General features: G+C 35.4%; 3 protein-coding genes across 6 annotated transcripts; 1 reads left to right on the top strand and 2 right to left on the bottom strand.

The window, feature by feature from the left end:
* LOC107414421 (dehydration-responsive element-binding protein 1A) lies at positions 1–1215 on the top strand. Its single transcript, XM_016022531.4, has one exon. It carries the CDS (start codon positions 166–168, stop codon positions 859–861), a length of 696 nt encoding a protein of 231 aa, XP_015878017.2. The 5' UTR covers positions 1–165; the 3' UTR covers positions 862–1215.
* A 501-nt stretch (positions 1216–1716) lies between these two features.
* LOC107414407 (valine--tRNA ligase, mitochondrial 1) lies at positions 1717–11392 on the bottom strand. Of its 3 annotated transcripts, XM_048469819.2 has the most exons (21): positions 11138–11391; positions 10745–10807; positions 10332–10388; positions 10025–10194; positions 9865–9937; positions 9517–9582; positions 9352–9435; positions 8687–8764; positions 8510–8593; positions 8292–8371; positions 7725–7782; positions 7347–7652; positions 7086–7256; positions 6318–6517; positions 5477–5879; positions 4763–5014; positions 4178–4678; positions 3708–3799; positions 2865–2964; positions 2310–2455; positions 1717–2075 (listed from the first exon to the last, which is right to left on the bottom strand). In XM_048469819.2, exons 1-21 carry the CDS (start codon positions 11279–11281, stop codon positions 1916–1918), a joined length of 3288 nt encoding a protein of 1095 aa, XP_048325776.1. In that variant the 5' UTR covers positions 11282–11391; the 3' UTR covers positions 1717–1915. The 3 variants fall into 3 exon arrangements, with proteins under 3 accessions (XP_048325776.1, XP_048325777.1, XP_048325778.1); XM_048469820.2 differs by lacking the exon at positions 10745–10807 and having other exon boundaries at positions 11138–11392; XM_048469821.2 differs by lacking the exon at positions 11138–11391 and having other exon boundaries at positions 10709–10764.
* A 319-nt stretch (positions 11393–11711) lies between these two features.
* Positions 11712–16596, bottom strand: LOC107414465 (uncharacterized). Of its 2 annotated transcripts, XM_016022586.4 has the most exons (6): positions 16020–16596; positions 14560–14821; positions 14256–14452; positions 13674–13861; positions 12689–12775; positions 11712–12347 (listed from the first exon to the last, which is right to left on the bottom strand). In XM_016022586.4, exons 1-6 carry the CDS (start codon positions 16118–16120, stop codon positions 12061–12063), a joined length of 1122 nt encoding a protein of 373 aa, XP_015878072.1. In that variant the 5' UTR covers positions 16121–16596; the 3' UTR covers positions 11712–12060. The 2 variants fall into 2 exon arrangements, with proteins under 2 accessions (XP_015878072.1, XP_015878073.1); XM_016022587.4 differs by lacking the exon at positions 12689–12775 and having other exon boundaries at positions 16020–16582.
* Between the last annotated feature and the right edge of the window lie 218 nt (positions 16597–16814).

Raw genomic sequence — 16814 nt, 5'->3', positions numbered from 1 at the left:
CATTATCCATCTATCAAATTATTTTCATAAATTAAAAAAACAAAAACTAAAAAAACAAAAAACTATATATACACACATACACACTCTCTCTCTCTTTCTATTCCACTACAAACTCTTATTAACTGCTCTTCTAGCTTACTCTCTCTCTCTCTCTGTTTTCTCTTCATGGATGCTCGCTATACTGATCATTTGGATTTCGATTTCTTGTCGTCGGAGGTTGCGGAATCGAGTTCCGACAGCGGGAGTGCACGTCGTTTGAACTTGTCCGACGAGGAGGTTTTGTTAGCTTCGAGCAATCCTAAGAAGCGTGCCGGAAGGAAGAAGTTTAAGGAGACCCGCCACCCAGTTTATCGCGGTGTCAGGAGGAGGAACTCCGGCAAGTGGGTTTGTGAGGTTAGGGAACCCAATAAGAAGACTAGGATTTGGCTCGGGACGTTTCCCACAGAAGAGATGGCGGCGCGTGCACATGACGTGGCCGCTATGGCTCTCCGAGGTAGGTCGGCTTGTTTGAATTTCGCCGACTCGGTGTGGAGGCTGCGGATGCCGGCTTCTAAAGAAGCGAAGGATATACAGAAGGCTGCCGCGGAAGCTGCGGAGGCTTTTAGGCCGGCGGAGTTGGACAAGAAGGGGTCGACGGTATTGGAGTCGGCGGAGGCGGAGGCAGCGGCAGCGGCGGTGGAGTCGGAGAATTTGTATTACATGGATGATGGGGAGGCCATGTTCGGGCTTGGGATGCCGGGACTGCTGGCAAATATGGCTGAAGGGATGCTGTTGCCACCACCTCAGTGTGTTGAAAATGGATACGTTGAGGATGACATGGAAGTTGATGCTGACGTGTCCCTATGGAGTTATTCAATTTGATTTTTTCTTATTATTATTATTTTTTTGTTTCTTTTCAAGATGTACAGAGGGGCTTGCCGTAATTTAATGTTAGGGCAGAATATTTTTGTGTCCGTACATGTAATTTTTGACTTGTATGGATGCTATTATTGTAGTAACGACTAAATAGTAGTAATACCGGGTGTTGTTACGTTTTTTTTTTTTTTATGGAAGAGAAATCATCCGTTTGGAGAAAATACACACAGTACTTGCAACTGGCAAGGCTTGTATGATGATGATGTGAAAATATTACTATCATTTTGTTAGAAACTGCTCTGGAACGGAATTTCCGCATTGAAGTATTTTACTATAATAAGCTCAAACGTTTTTTTTTTTTTTTTTTTTTGGTCAAAACTACTATTCATATGTGTACTATGTAGGATTTTTTTGACATGGGAGAGACCTATTTCCCACTTTATCTTGTACTCATCCTTATACTGGGAAAGTACTAACATGACACGACAAGAGGATATATTATCTATCCAACTAGATTATTTTAGAATCAAATACATTCCCACCTTCTTCCCAGCAAAATATAACGATTCATTTTTTTTTTTCCCCTTTTATTATTATTATTATTTTTTTGGTAAATAACAAAAAAAAGTATGTACATAAGATTTTTATAATATTTATATATGCCCAGAAATAGGAAGCTTCTTTGTTAAAAAAAAAAAAAGAAAAAAAAAAAAAAGAAAGATGAATTGCGGTGCAGTATTTCACATTACCACCACAATCTTGTTTGTTTTTTAATCATACGCAGACAATAAAAGAAGGGATAATTTTGAAGTTGATTTTTAAATTAAGAAAGTCAATAAAAACAACTAAAGAGATTCAAACTTTGATAACAAAAATTAATTTGAAATAAGTATTGACCTAAATAATTAATTTAATACAAAATTCTGATTTGTTATTGAGATTTCCAAAACAATTAAAAGACTTATATTTCTCAAGAAAAATGAATCTAACAATATAATTTTTTGAAGAAATATATAAATTTGAGATTTATTTATTTATTTAATTTTTTTAAGCATGTGCCTTAAGATGACACTGACTGAATGTGCTCGCTTGCTAGTTCAAGAGACGAAAACTCCAGCTCAAGGGACTTTAGCTTTGCCGCGTTCTCTTCTTGAAGTTGAGCCGGAACCTTCTCTTTGTAGCCAGAAGCATTAATCATCTTAGATAGCTTCTCCATTTGCCTGAAAAATACAATACATGGTTAACATGCTTGAACCGGTGGGGGGTTTCAAACATATAAACAAAACCGTAGTTCTTGTTTACAAACAGAGCTAAAGCCCGCCACAAAAAATAAATTCAACAGAACAAGACCTCCAACGAATATATAACTATAAGGCAACTATTGCTAAATCTCCTATTTCCGCCAAAAAAGTTGAGAAACTCTCCTATACAAGCAATTTTAATTATTAACTTACTTCTGAATTTCATCCTTCTTTTTCCCAATCCTCTCAAGTTCTGCTTCTGCAGAAAGAGATCCTTGAAGGTTGAGATAAACAGTAAGGCTTTCATCTACAACGGATACAGCATATCCAGCTGGAGCAGCAACATTCTCATCTGTCACCTGGAGTGAGAAAAAGTTTTGTTATATACACCAGAATAGAACTTCAGCCTTTTAATGCGGTCTTATTAGGCAAAGTATGTGAATTTGTAAAGAAATCAAGTCTAGGCTTATAATGACGAAGTTTTTAGCGAGTTTTGGCCATGTTCCTCATCCCTAACACAATTAATATTTTCGATACAACACTTGAAACCCAGAGAATGGGGTAGGGAAAAAAGCTTTTGCAACTATAGTAACAGGTAAGCTGACATCTAATAGCAAAGAACCCAAAAAATTTCAACCAGAATGCAGTCTCAGTTTAAGAGCAATGCACATGACTAAAGTCTCTTTAGTTCTGTTAGAAGAGGAAGAAAAGTTATAAATGCCATATGAACATATGCGGAACACTTCAAAGGCAATGTATAAAACTTACTGTCAAAGATGACAAATTGGCGAGAGTTTCAATCTCCAGTTTATGGTTGTTAACAGTCTCTAAAACAGAATCTGTTCGACATTGCACGTAAGCTGCTCGCCTGAAAACAATATGCCAAACCTTGTATCAATTTAAACCTTGAAAGATAAAGTAAATTTGACCAACCTTTATCTACTAAAATAATTAAGCACTTTGTTCAGATCCAGGGAGTTTGTAATTATAATCCACTATAGTCCTTCCTTTACGAAAGAGAGATGACAAAGTTTTTTTAACATTTATTATGGAACAAAGTTGTGTCAAAATTCTACAGATAAGGGATAATTTATTATGGAACTTTAGAAAAGGTACAATTACTTAGTCAAAGCCTAGGCCACAGATGAAACTTCCTCCTTTATCCTTTTCCTCATATTTTTTCATCCTCTACTACAGTTAATCAAACATATCATACTGACTAACAACAAGGTTGATGGCCAATTATTACACCTAGCATACAAGATTATTGGATCACACAATAATTTAATCCAATAATTGTTAATAGATATATCACCAAATATCAAGCTGAATTCATTATATAGCACATCGTGCAGAAAGTATTAACATTGTGCAGAGAAATGAACTTTTGACAGAATATTTAAAGTTTCGGAGTTAAGAACTATATTTCCATAGAGAATCATTTTACAAAATCTATTTTAAATAACCTTGTTGAAAAATCATGAATGAAGATCGCAATTCACTAACAAGATAATTTCAATCAAATTAATGTTTTAAAATACGAAATGCTTAAGAATATATGAAAAACCAGACACACAGTAACGCTTTAGCCAAAAAAATATATCTGTTTACCTTTCACGGCTTTCTTTTGCAAGTGACCTAAGAGATTTCACAGCAGAGTCTATAAGTTGCATCTCAGACTCCACCCTTTCATTTGTCCAGCTCTGAAAAAGAAAAAATGACACAGAAATGATAATACACACTAAATTCAGGATATTAATTGAAACAAATGTCTCGATAACATCACCACAAGCCATCATCCACATCAAGACATACATGCAAATCAACCCTTCCCCTGATATGACCATTTGATTCCATTTTTAGGATGGTAAGGATCAATTAACTAAATCAATCCAAAAACCCCAAAAATTGAAGTGGGTCATAAGGAACTACAGACAAAGCATTAAAACATACCCTGCAGAAGCATGACGTGAACACAAAGTACTTCCTTGCATTATCCCAGAATACAAACCATGCCTAATCTAAATAACAATTACTCATATTATGTGAACAACTATTTCTACTTATAGAGCTAAACTAACCTCTACAATGGATGGGTACTCGCATATCATAATTGATGCTGGCCTCTTGCAATCCTTTGGTGATGGAAGACGCTGCCATAATTCTTCTGTAACAAATGGCATAAATGGATGGAGCAAACGCAGCCCATAGTCAAGACATAACCACAATGTGTCTTGAGCAGAACTCCTTTCAGATGAATGCTTGGGATCATTTCCAGCAAAATATGGTTTAATTACTTCAATAAAAACATCACATAACTGGTACTGCCACCATGAATAAAGTGCACTGGATGCATCGGAGAATTCATATAATTCAAGTGATGAAACAGTCCTAGCTATGGCCTTATTCAACACGGATAGTATCCACTGACAGCTAAATGGCAAGACATCTGGAATTACATTTGAGGGAGGAACATAATCTTCTCCAAGTCTGCTCATAGCAAATCGTACTGCATTCCACAATTTATTACACCATTGACGATAACCCACTACTCTCTGAATGTCGAGATTTATTTTGTCGGACTGAAAACACAGAACAATCACAAAAATTACTCAATCAATAAAAAAAGTTCTGAAATGCTATCATATAAAGGGAGATGCCTAAACCTGAGCTGTGTAAGAGACAAGAGCAAAACGTAGAGCATCTGCACCACATTCAGCAATCCCACTAGGAAAGTCCTTCATCTGACCTTCTTTTGCAACCACTAATTCTTTGGGGTCCAAATTACCTTCTTCCAACCTTTTGTGAAGACCTTCAAGGGTTATACCATTAATAACTTCAAGTGGATCAATGACATTTCCTAATGATTTTGACATCTTACGTCCATGTGCATCACGAATCATTGGGTGCAAATATACCTGAACGAAGATTATAGTACACATGTCATCTTGACACCAGGACAAAAGATTGATGATTCGGAAAAACCTCATAAGAAACAGCATATTTCAGTTACCACTTATTCAAACATTAGACTGGTGGTTGTAGTCACCCAAAGTATAAAGAAAACTATAAGAATATGTGGACAAAGCTAGCAATACATTTGCAATCTGGACAAAGCTAGTAATACATTTGCAATCTTACTGTATATAAAGAGAGAATATACACATAAGAAGCATCTACATAAAATGAACAAACTAAAATATTCTACAATTATATCTTTCAAACTCCACCAAGCGACCCAAAACAAAAAAAAAAAAAAAAGAAAAAAAGAAAAAATCTAAGTTGATAGTCAGGCAACAAATTATCAGAAGGTACGCAGATATTTGCAACAATATTGAGCTGTCTATAACATGCTACACATAATACAAAAGTTGACTAACCTTGCTAAAAGGTACATTACCACCCAATTCAATTCCAAGCATCACCATACGAGCAACCCAGAAAAAGAGAATGTCGTGCCCAGTTTCAAGAACAGAAGTTGGATAAAATGCTTTCAGATCTTCTGTATCATCTGGCCAGCCCAACACAGACAATGGGAGGAGGCCAGAAGAAAACCAAGTGTCAAGCACATCTGGATCTTGATTTAATTGGAACTTCTTTCCAGCATAAATTTTTTTAGCCTCTTCTTGGGCCTCTTCCTCATTTCTTGCAACCAACCAGTGATCATTGTATGCTCCTACTTCTTTCAGATCATCATCCTCCAAAGTAACATACCATGCAGGTATGCGGTGACCCCACCATAGCTGCCTTGAGATGCACCAATCACGAATGTTCTCGAGCCATCTGTGACACTTAAGACCAAAATTAAGTAATCTTTTATTTCACTGCTCAGTTTTATCACCAGAAAAACTAATAATGGGCATATGGAAAAAATGAGCAGACATGCAAACAAACACTGGACATGGCAGCTTAAAAACCCTGCATTTAATCCTTTTTCAAAATAAATTAAAAAAAAAAACTATGATCCAGTTTCTACAGAATGTTTCCAACATCACACCCAAAGGTCAGAAAGGGCAAAAGGCATCATGTCTGTGTGTCAGAGAGAGATATTATGTTAAGCAATTGATAGGACCCACCGAATCTAGTTGAAAACCTACATCTTTGTACTTGGCAATGCTTTAAAGGAGAGTATACCTATTTGATTTAAGGTTTTCATTAATCTTCGTAATGCATAAACATCATAAACTTCTAACAGCAAGGTAAGGAGAGATAATACACCACCTCTTCCAATCAGCATTATATTGCTTTGGGATGATCTCAAGCTTCCTATCTTCTTCATCCATGGCAGCATCAAGAGATTTCTTTGCCATAGTACTGCAACTAACATACCACTGGGGCTTTATCAGGGGTTCTACAACATCATTGCTTCTAGAACAAATACCAAGGCGCATTTCATTGGTTTTAGCTTCTTTAAAGAGGCCCTAAATGAAAGAAGATTTATATGTCAATATAGCTGTGACAGAAGAGTTAAAAAAGTCCACAAAATAGAGACTATATTTCAACAAATAGGCAAATGATACTCATATATCCACAATCCTGGACCAGGACTCAAGTTATCCATGCATAAAAAGAAGAGAAATGCAGTCATGGCTCAAAATGTAATCATACAATAAGAAATACAGGATAAATAAACTTGCATAAGTAATTTCAAAAGAATATTAAAGCTAATCAAAAGACACAAGGCATAATTAAGAAGTTTGATTGGCAAAATGGAAAAGACAAGGAGTGTTAGGTTTATTGGATATGTATATCAAATTTCTTTTTCATATATGGTCACGAAAGGAAAATAATTTCATTTTAATGGTTACTGTTCTGAAGTTTTGTTAATTAGAAGCAGCAGTCAGATTAGGAAGTCAACTATGCTGAATAAATCAGTCCACTAGCTTATTTTACTCGCATCCATTCATTAATATAGTATGTTGACAATAAGAGTTTTCTTGTCTCAGTTACTCCAGATTAATCAATTGATGTGGTATAATAGAACCGTACCTTCTTTTTCAGTGATTCTGTAACAGCCTCCCGAGCTTTAAAACGTGGCATCCCTGCAAACTCGGAGCCACCATTGCCATTTATTTTACCATCATCGGTAAATATGTTGATAAATTCAAGTTTATGACGCTTTCCAACCTCAAAATCGTTAGGATCATGGGCTGGGGTAATCTGCGGGAGAAAGAAGGGAAAAATCTAAATTTCTGCACATCCTACAGAGTTATGATAGAGAAAATTAATGCATGAAAAGTTAACTTTTACCTTCACTGCACCCGTCCCAAACTCTGGATCAACGAGAATTGCATCACATATTATAGGAATCCGTCTTCCATTAAAAGGATGAATAGCAAATTTTCCATGGAGACGGTGGTACCTTTTATCATCAGGATGTACAGCAATTGCAGTATCACCGAGCATAGTTTCTACTCTAGTAGTGGCCACAACAATCTCTCCTAGCTCCTTGTCTTCCAAAGGGTAAGCAAATGAAGTTAAAACACCAAACTCAACAGGTTTATCATATCCTGGAACCTTAAGTCGAGTCCTTTCTTTAATATCAATATAGTCCACCTACATAAAGCAAGAAAGTTCCATAAATGCATTATATGTTTGAAAAACTATTATTCAAACAACAAGACTTACCTCAATGTCAGATATTGCTGTTCTCAAAACACAATCCCAATTTACCAGACGAAGATCCCTGCAAAAAAACAGAAGTTTGTTACACCAAAAGAGTATACTAATTGAATTCACAAAAGTGAAATAGGCAAATTAGCAAAAGGAAGAATTAACCGTCAGAAGCACTGATCAAAGATAACCACCTAAAGCAAATATTCAAAACAAATATATTTAAACATACATGTAATAATAGCTATATTGCATCAAACCCCTATTAATACCAATAACTTAATAGCATAAGGGAAAAATTTTCTATATTTATTCCAAAAGTATACTCTAAGTTTTCAGTAATTTTTACTTTATTATTCAAGCTTCATTGTAATCTGAACAAATGATAAATAAAGAAAATAAACATACAAAATTAAACAAAGACCCCAAACACAGATGGGAGCAATCATGTTATAAGATAAAGATGAACAATATCAAGAAGACTTATGATTCCATTTCTAGTCAACTACAATTCAAAAGACAATATCAAACTAGTTTTCAAATGCAAGAATTATAGTTATTCTTGCTTCCAAGTGACCATACCTGTATATGAGGCCCTCCTTGTAAAGCCTCACAAAAGCCTCTGTCACAGCCTTTGATCTTTTTTCATCCATTGTAAAGAACTGAATTATATCACGAAAAATAAAATCCAAAAACAGGATGGGGTAAGAAAGACTTTTGTGAGTAAATCTAACACCAAACAAGCTTGGTAATTTACTGCAATACTACCAGCAGATCAAATTACAAACTCAAATTTTTACCTCACGGGACCAGTCCAAAGAAGCTCCCAAACGACGTAGCTGTTGTAATATGGTTCCCCCATGCTTATCTTTCCAATCCCAAACCTTTCGACCAAATAACCAACAAACAAACAATATAGGTGAGAAACTTGAAAATTTTAAGGTAGCCTAAACAAGCTAATTACGTTTCAAACTCACTTCAGAGACAAATTTCTCTCTGCCAATATCATGCCTTGATAACTTCCTTTCACGCATTAGCTTCTTCTCGACAACAACCTATAAAACACGCAAATATTAAAGTCTCAAATACTTAATTCGTATGGAAATCAAGAGCAAATACATGAATATCTGGTGGAGAATTGACAGGGGCTATGAAAATTTAATGCATGGACCTTAGGTAATGCTACTAATATGCAAGGATACCATGTATCATGAATTCAAGCATCATGTTGAAATATAGTGTCCGAGCCCTATGACTGATCCTCGACCCTACAGCCTATGCTCAAGCTACAACAAATGTGCTTCATATTGATTTTTGAAATTTTAGCTAAAAGCATAGTAGAGAAGAATAATTAAAAAAGATATGAGTTCTTAATGCCTTTTTTTAACATTAATAACCATTGAGAAGGTATCACATGTTTGAGTATTTGCAAGTTAACATCCAACGAATTCCCCTGGAACGTTTGACCCACAGACAACAGGCTGTGCATGATACTCCACTAAAACATGCAGTAGCCACCTCCTCATGCCCCATAGAAACCAAACTCCATAAAACTTACGCAAATGGTTGAAGTAGCAGTGATAAGATTCTGAAAATTAACTGTTCCAAAATATTCGACAAATTATAAATAAAGGAACAAAACCTGTGTGGCTATCCCAGCATGGTCCATTCCAGGCACCCACAAAACATTGTACCCAGACATTCTCCGCCAACGAATCATTGTGTCCTGCATTCAATAAGTACCTTATCAATCTAAAAAACCTTTGGAAACTGCAACAAGCTCAATAAGATCTATGTAAAGTGGGACCTGTATAGCAGCAGTAAGAGCGTGACCAATATGAAGAGCCCCGGTCACATTTGGAGGTGGCAAAACCTACCCAAAAAAAAAAAAAAATATATATATATATATATATATATATAAAGCCGTTCAATACTGAAAGTCCATTATAGATTGAAAAACACAGTAAATATCAATGTGTTATGCTTTGATAGGCAATTGACACTCAAGCACACCATCAACATACATGAAACTCAGCAACATGAGTCAATCTCTCATTCTCAACCAGTCTTTCTAAACTGAATTAAGTGGAAAAGAAAAAGAAGAGAAAACTTTTATAATTCTAAATGATATATAAAACTTTGGTGTGACACTCACAATTACAAATGGTAGTTTTGAGCTGTTAGCATCTGCCACAAAGAACTGTGATTTCTCCCACCATGAATACCACCTAAAGTAGCAAGGTCAATGAATAAATCAAAATACAAGTATAAATAATTAATTTAGAAGGAGACATAAAGTTAAGCATCAAACTTACGACTTCTCCACTGCACTGGGACTATATTGTTTTGCCATTTGGCGAGACATTCGCTTCTTCTCACCAAAAGGGGTCTCTGGGTCAAAAAAATCCTCCAAATTCTCCTCCTCAGTGCCACGCTTTACATTTTTCCTTTCACTCTTCTTGGGAGCATTGGATGCTTGTTGAGCCTGGTACCATGTATGAAAACAAGCTAAGGCTTTATCCAGTCTTCACAGTTACTGATATTTATATCCATGCAATAAAACAAACTAGAAAATTTAACTGTGATAACCAGATATTTGATGTTAGTCTATGTGATCGATACCTGAAGTTTGGCAGCTTTCTCTAGAGCCTTTTGCTTTTTTAATTCTTTCTCTCTTGCCTGCCACATAAATATAAGGCTTGTGACACCGCTTGAATGTCTCAGGCATAAAATCAAAATGCAATAATTCCTTCATAGTTGTTTTTGGACTTCTTTTTTTTTTTTTAAACAAAAACAACAATTAGATATGTATTAAGTAAAATTTCATGGTAATGTATCCATCGATCGCATTGAAAGCAAAAAAAAAAAAAAAAAATGCTGGTTACTTTCATTCAAATGCCATTTTATACAAACCATAAACAAAACAGATTTAGAGGAAAAAGAAGAAACAAAAAGCTCATATTGTGAATAATTAAGTTTGTGGCAATAACCACCACTACCTACTAATAGAGGGGTAAAAAAAAAAAAAATAGGACCTTCTCTTCCTTTTTCTTCTTCCGCTCAGGGTCTTCCATTCCAGGCTTTTTCTCCGATTCCACCTGTGGCATTCAAAGACTTCACATTCATCAACTACTATTTTTACTGAGTTCACCACAATTAAGAAGCCTCGTATTCAGCGAATGCATTAATTTCATACTCACCATGCTTAAGCAACAAAAGATTAAATATTTTGAACCAAATGCTCAGGCACAAAATTGGAAACAAATGAATCAGGCACCACAAATGTACAAAGACAAACATATATACAATATATATACACACACACATACACAAACGGAGACGGAGAAGAAGAATCAGAATCGGAACCGGAAAATCGGAATAAAAAGGAGTAGAGTTTTGCAGTTACGAGGAACCTAGGGCGTACATACCGGCGCGCTGCTAGCTGAGAAAGATTGGGGAAGAGGCGTGTGAAAATGGTGGAAGTTTGGTAGTCGGACTTGGTTGCACAAGGGGTAGAAGATGATTTGCGGCTTTGTGAAAACCCTAGCGTGGGGTACAAGTCCAACGAGCATATATCTACGAAAGAAAAAGTCTCGCAGCCGTCTACCAGTTGGGTCTGACTGAGACTCTTCTTTCTATACCGTTAATGGGTTGTGGCAATTTGATTTAGCGTGCATTACCAGCATCATTCCTTTACTATTTTTTTTTTTTTTTTGATTTTTGATTTCATCAATGTGGTTATAATTAGTATAAATTCTTAAATTGTTATACTTCTTCGCTTTAATTAAATATTTCTACAAAAACTAAAATATTTTATTTTTATGTTACGACATAGTATAAATATAATACATCAAAATGATACTTATACCTAACTTTTTAGGGGAAAAAAAGAAAGGAAAAAACATTTATTTGTCAAGAAAAATGATTTATTGATCAAGTAATAATAATCAAACGGACAATCTACAATATACTAGTCTTTTGTCATTCTAACATCTAGGAAACTAAAATAAATAAATGGGGAAGGCAATAAATTTATAATCTAAATAACGTTACAGAAAGTATCCACGTATTTCGTGGAAACAATTTGGCCGTTACTGAAACATGATACAAGAACAAAGAAAACCACCATGATAACCATTTTCGAAGAAATCCATACAAGTGAGTAAGGAGAGAAAAAAAAAAAAAAGAGAGAGAGAGAAGAAGCTTTTTTTTTTTTTTTTTAATAAAAAAAAAAGAGAATTAAAAAGGAAAAAAGAAAGAAAAGGAGATGAATTAACAGGTGTGAGCATGTCCTGTACTTTTGATACAATCCACCATCTGATTTAGAGTTCATTCTTGGCATCGAGAAACACTACTTGACTTTCTTGTGGAGAGCTAATGTCCTAAACTCGGCATCATCTCTCACAAAACTCCACCAGAGGTATGTGAGAGGGACGGTAGTTGCATGCCAGAGAGCATGAGCGTCCACAAACCCATGGTATGGTGGGAAATCATATATCTCCAGAAGCATGGCAACACCTCCTCCAGCAACCACCACCCACAGTTTCCAGCGTGATGGATGCCGAGTGACTCCAGCCCAAACTGCCCATATAAGAAGCTGAGTGACACGCATGGCCGAGCACACTTTGAAGTTCAAGCCTGCAAAAAAGAATAGTGTTTTCAACTGATAACATTTACACATTAAAATTCCTAGATGATCTTTCATCCTGCCTGAGATGCGTAAATCATGCATATTGCAGTGTGTTACTCTTGTTTTTTGGGGCTCCACAAACGTTTAGCTCATTGGTGAGATTATACAACAAAGATTTTGATAGGACATATTCTACATTTTCTAGGCGTTGTGATAGGAAGTGTAGAACTTTTAGCAGACACATACATATATGTTTCTATTACAGAAACTATTCAAATGATAATCATAATGCATTTTATACCACCTAAAATTTGAATCTGAATAATAAAGGAAAGCATAGCCTCCGAACCTAAAAAATGTGCTAGGCATTGTGGAAGATTCATTTGTGCATGACTGACTATGTTCCTTAGGTCAGTCACCAAGCAATATAGTTTCACTGGTCAAACATCACCAAATATCAGGTTTAAAGTCAAAGGTCAGAGCATAGGATTATTCATGATAAGTGGTTAAATCTCTAGTAACTTTTACTTTGATATGAGACATTCACTGAAACTAAATGTTAGGTATCCAGTGGTACGAGTTTCATTCCTTTGCAAGTACTTTGCATTAAGGAATTCAACAAAGAATAATGACATAGTTCCAGCATTACCTTGGATCACCAACGTTTTGGAACTTGAAATATAAAAAGCACTAAATTAATGCAAGGAGATTAGGGAATCACTGTATGGATAAAGGTTTACACACACATTCACACAGAAAAGGCACAGGCACACACAAAAGAATGTTCATACTTCATTGTTATGTTAAGATAGATAGCAGAATGTTGAGAACCATAGAATAAATATACATTCACTCACAAGCAGTAACAATGATTGAGATTACATTGCGAAACACATAGCAAAAGAATCTGCTAAGGAACCAATAACCGTAATTGCAATGACAAATGGCCAATAGCAGAAGGGCAAAGTTAACAATGGATATGTGCTGATAAAACAGCACAAGAATTTTGCATGTGAAATCACAAACAGCTAAAGCTATTACTTAATTAGATAAAAATTAATTCTGCTAGAACTTCAGCATAGAATGTCCAACCAATGTAACGGTGAAATCCAGATAATTCAAAACTAGATGCTATCTTTGTTAGTTAATTTCTAAAACAAGACTTCAGCACCTAAGCCAAGTATCAGTATATTTACCAAATGTAAAATTTGAGAGGTAACAAAAGACATAACTGCACCTATAGTTTATTGAACAGATAACCAAAACAAAACTTTCTTGAAAACAAACATTCAATGGCAACATCAAATTTTTAAGGCTTTTTAAAAAATTAGTACCGTAATCGAGTTTATAGAAATTCAGGTACAAAATGTGTGTGGTTACAAAAGCAATCAGTGGAGCTGCAACCATGACCCTGGCAGCCTCATCTCTCACATTAAAAGCTCGCAGTATTGCTAGAATGAGGGTAAATCCAAGTAGTGCCACAGCAGATGAATAGTCTAGCTTCTCTGTCAACTCCACATCTCTACAAATGTAGGTTGTATATACAAAGGGTCAAGAAGTGTATAAAACGTTTAGAAGGATAAGTCGTTGTTGACTAATCAGCATGAAAGAGTTATGTTCTTACCTTGCTTTAACCAGAATGAATTCTTTTAAATTTAGTTATGCTATTGAGAGCAACATGTGATTATAGCATAATAATATAATACTTTTTTTTTTTTTTCCCTGCAAATAATGGAGTTGGGACATTTATTCTAAATATTTTCTATTGTTAAGGTACTAACCGACATCATCAAAAAATATTAAGCAGGGATTTGTGAATAAGCATGAGGCTATTTCAAAATTTGTTCTCTGCACTTAACAGTCTAGATGCAAGTCACACATAGGAAAAAACAAAAACTGAAAAGGAAACAACTTACCTACTGTGATATACAGCACTCCAGAACCAAGAATTCATAGAAAATAGTGCATAGATATGCCATAAACCAGTATATTCATAATGGGTTCTCTTATTTGGCCTCAAAGGCAATTTGTAGTGTAGAAGGATGTAAAAGGATATCCAACCATGAAATTGTATGGCAAGATTGAGAGCAGAGAGAGCAACAGCAACTGGCTCCTACGAATATGAACGACTTTATTCATGCTAGGTTGACCATATAAGAAAGTAAAATAAGCATAGGTGGGTTGCAGCAAAATTGCAACCTAATAAACTTAACAGGAAACCTGGATGCCATAAACACGCTGAAAGGGCCATTTCCCATGATACTTGACAGGCTTGTCACCAAGTTTCTGTCTTTCTTCCTCCCTAGCAAGCATGCATTGGTATCGGCAGTCGCTGCGGCAGTCCCATTGTTTCCAGCGCAGATAAAGTGGTTCTTGCAGGTACCATGGACCATCAATAGGTTTCCCATCAGAAGTAAATTTACAGTGTTGAAAGCATTTGTCCTTCACACAACCAGATTTCTCACAGTCCTCCACGCAAGACCTGAAACCCATTACAGTAATATAAAGTATGGCAATAGTAATTAAACAACCAAGATAAAGACAATGATGACATGCTTAAACAATATTTTTGTGATATCGTTATCTAATAATCACATTGAAAAATGGAACCTGGATTTCTTTTCTGACATCTTAATTTTTTTATTTTTTTTTTCCTTTCAGATTTATAGACAACTAGAATATGCCACATATAGCTGCATACAATAAAACTATGAGCCGGTATGATTAGCAACAAAATTTCACGTCTTAGAATGAACTGCAACTTTTTCTTACGTCCTTTTAGTCTCTCTGATGAGCACTATTATTCAAAGGCCAGATTAAAATGTCTTTGCAGACCAACCATGAAAGGACAAAGACCTAGGAAATTCACCACTCAGTAAGAACGAGATAACTAGATAGAAGAAAGAGAAATTTTCTGTAGACAGATTTGTAGACAGGACCAAATAAATCTATGCAAATCTTTATGATCACACAGACACAAAAAAATGTTCCACAATTGCAGCTTAAATTTTTCATGTTCAATAACAATTATTTTGAGAACCTAAACAGTACAAAGGGATACTTATTGTCCTCCTCTACCACTATTCCTTTGTAAGCGAGACCATCTTCCATTAACACTTAAAACCATTTCTTGGACTGATCTTGAAGCCATTTAAAATTATTAAAAAAAAAAAAAAAAAAAAACAAACTTTAGCTCAACAACCAAAACATTTTCAGCCAGAGCATAGATATGGACCTTATAAATCTCTCTCTCCCTCTCTCTCTCTCTCTCTCTCTCTCTCTCGCTCTCTCGCTCTCTCTCTCTTTTGTTAGGCTAGGCACTAAATGAATTCAAATAGCAATGTAAATTATCATCATCAAAAACAAAAATATCATAGCAAATTATCGTGGGAAGACAATTCAAGATTTTTGTCACTAGCGATCAAAAACAAAAAGCGAAACAACCTAGTCTAATATAGTCAAATTGCTCTTTGCCTTTACTCAATCACTATGTCAATAACCAAACCTATTTCCCCAATCAAACAGTGCAGTCTCTATATTATATAAACAGCCAAAAAAAAAAAAAAAAACAAAAAATCAGCAAAGTTTGAATATTTTTTCCCTCAAAACTCAAAAATCGATTTGACCAGTAAAGGAAAAAAGAAAAAAAAAATTGGAAGTAAAAGATGAAAAAGTTTTACTTGTATATCGGATCAGCATCACCGGCACTAGCATGGAGAGCAGGAACAAGAGCTGAGACTGCAGTGAAAGTGAAGAAGATAATCCAATGGAGACGACCCATCCTGATTCTTGAAAAATCGGAAGTCAAAAAGAGATGGAGCCAAAAAAACCTATGATTTCTACAGAATCAACGGCTGGTGATGGAGGATAATGAAGTCAAGTCGCAAGCAGTTGCGTTCCATGGAATCGCAGAGAGATGAGTGATAGATAGAGTGAGAAACAAAGAGAAAACCGAGGCCGCCGAGTCGAGCTCGGCCTGACTCGGCTGAGAGATAGGGGAAGATTTGGGTTTGGAAGTGAGAGAGAGAACCAGAAAAAAAAAAAAAAAAAAAAAAATCAACACACAAAGGGTGAGGCGTGGTTTTTGTGAGCTGGACGAATCGTGGAGATGTGGCGGAGACCAGTATCTCGTGAGGGACTGAGCTCAAAGGCGATTCATCAGTGGACGCGTGGACGTGCTCTTCCTCTTCCTTTCAAAAATAATAATTAAAAAAAAAAACTATTATTAGCTTCTTTTTTTTTTTTTTTCCTAATGTCTGAAAATTACAAAATTTTCATTTTGTTGTTTTTTTTTTCATTTTCTCATTATTGTATAGTATATCGTATATTATATTCTCAACAAATTATGATAATTAGCAAATAATATTTACCGCGCATTTTTGTGTTACTATTTAGATATTTTATTAATTTTGTTAATTTTATTTATTTTCTTGAGAAATGAGATAGAGTGGTTCGAAAAACGATACTGTGATATT

The sequence above is a fragment of the Ziziphus jujuba genome, chromosome 8 (assembly GCF_031755915.1).
Source record: "Ziziphus jujuba cultivar Dongzao chromosome 8, ASM3175591v1".
NCBI lineage: Eukaryota > Viridiplantae > Streptophyta > Magnoliopsida > Rosales > Rhamnaceae > Ziziphus > Ziziphus jujuba.
This window is presented reverse-complemented; position numbering and strand designations above follow the sequence as displayed.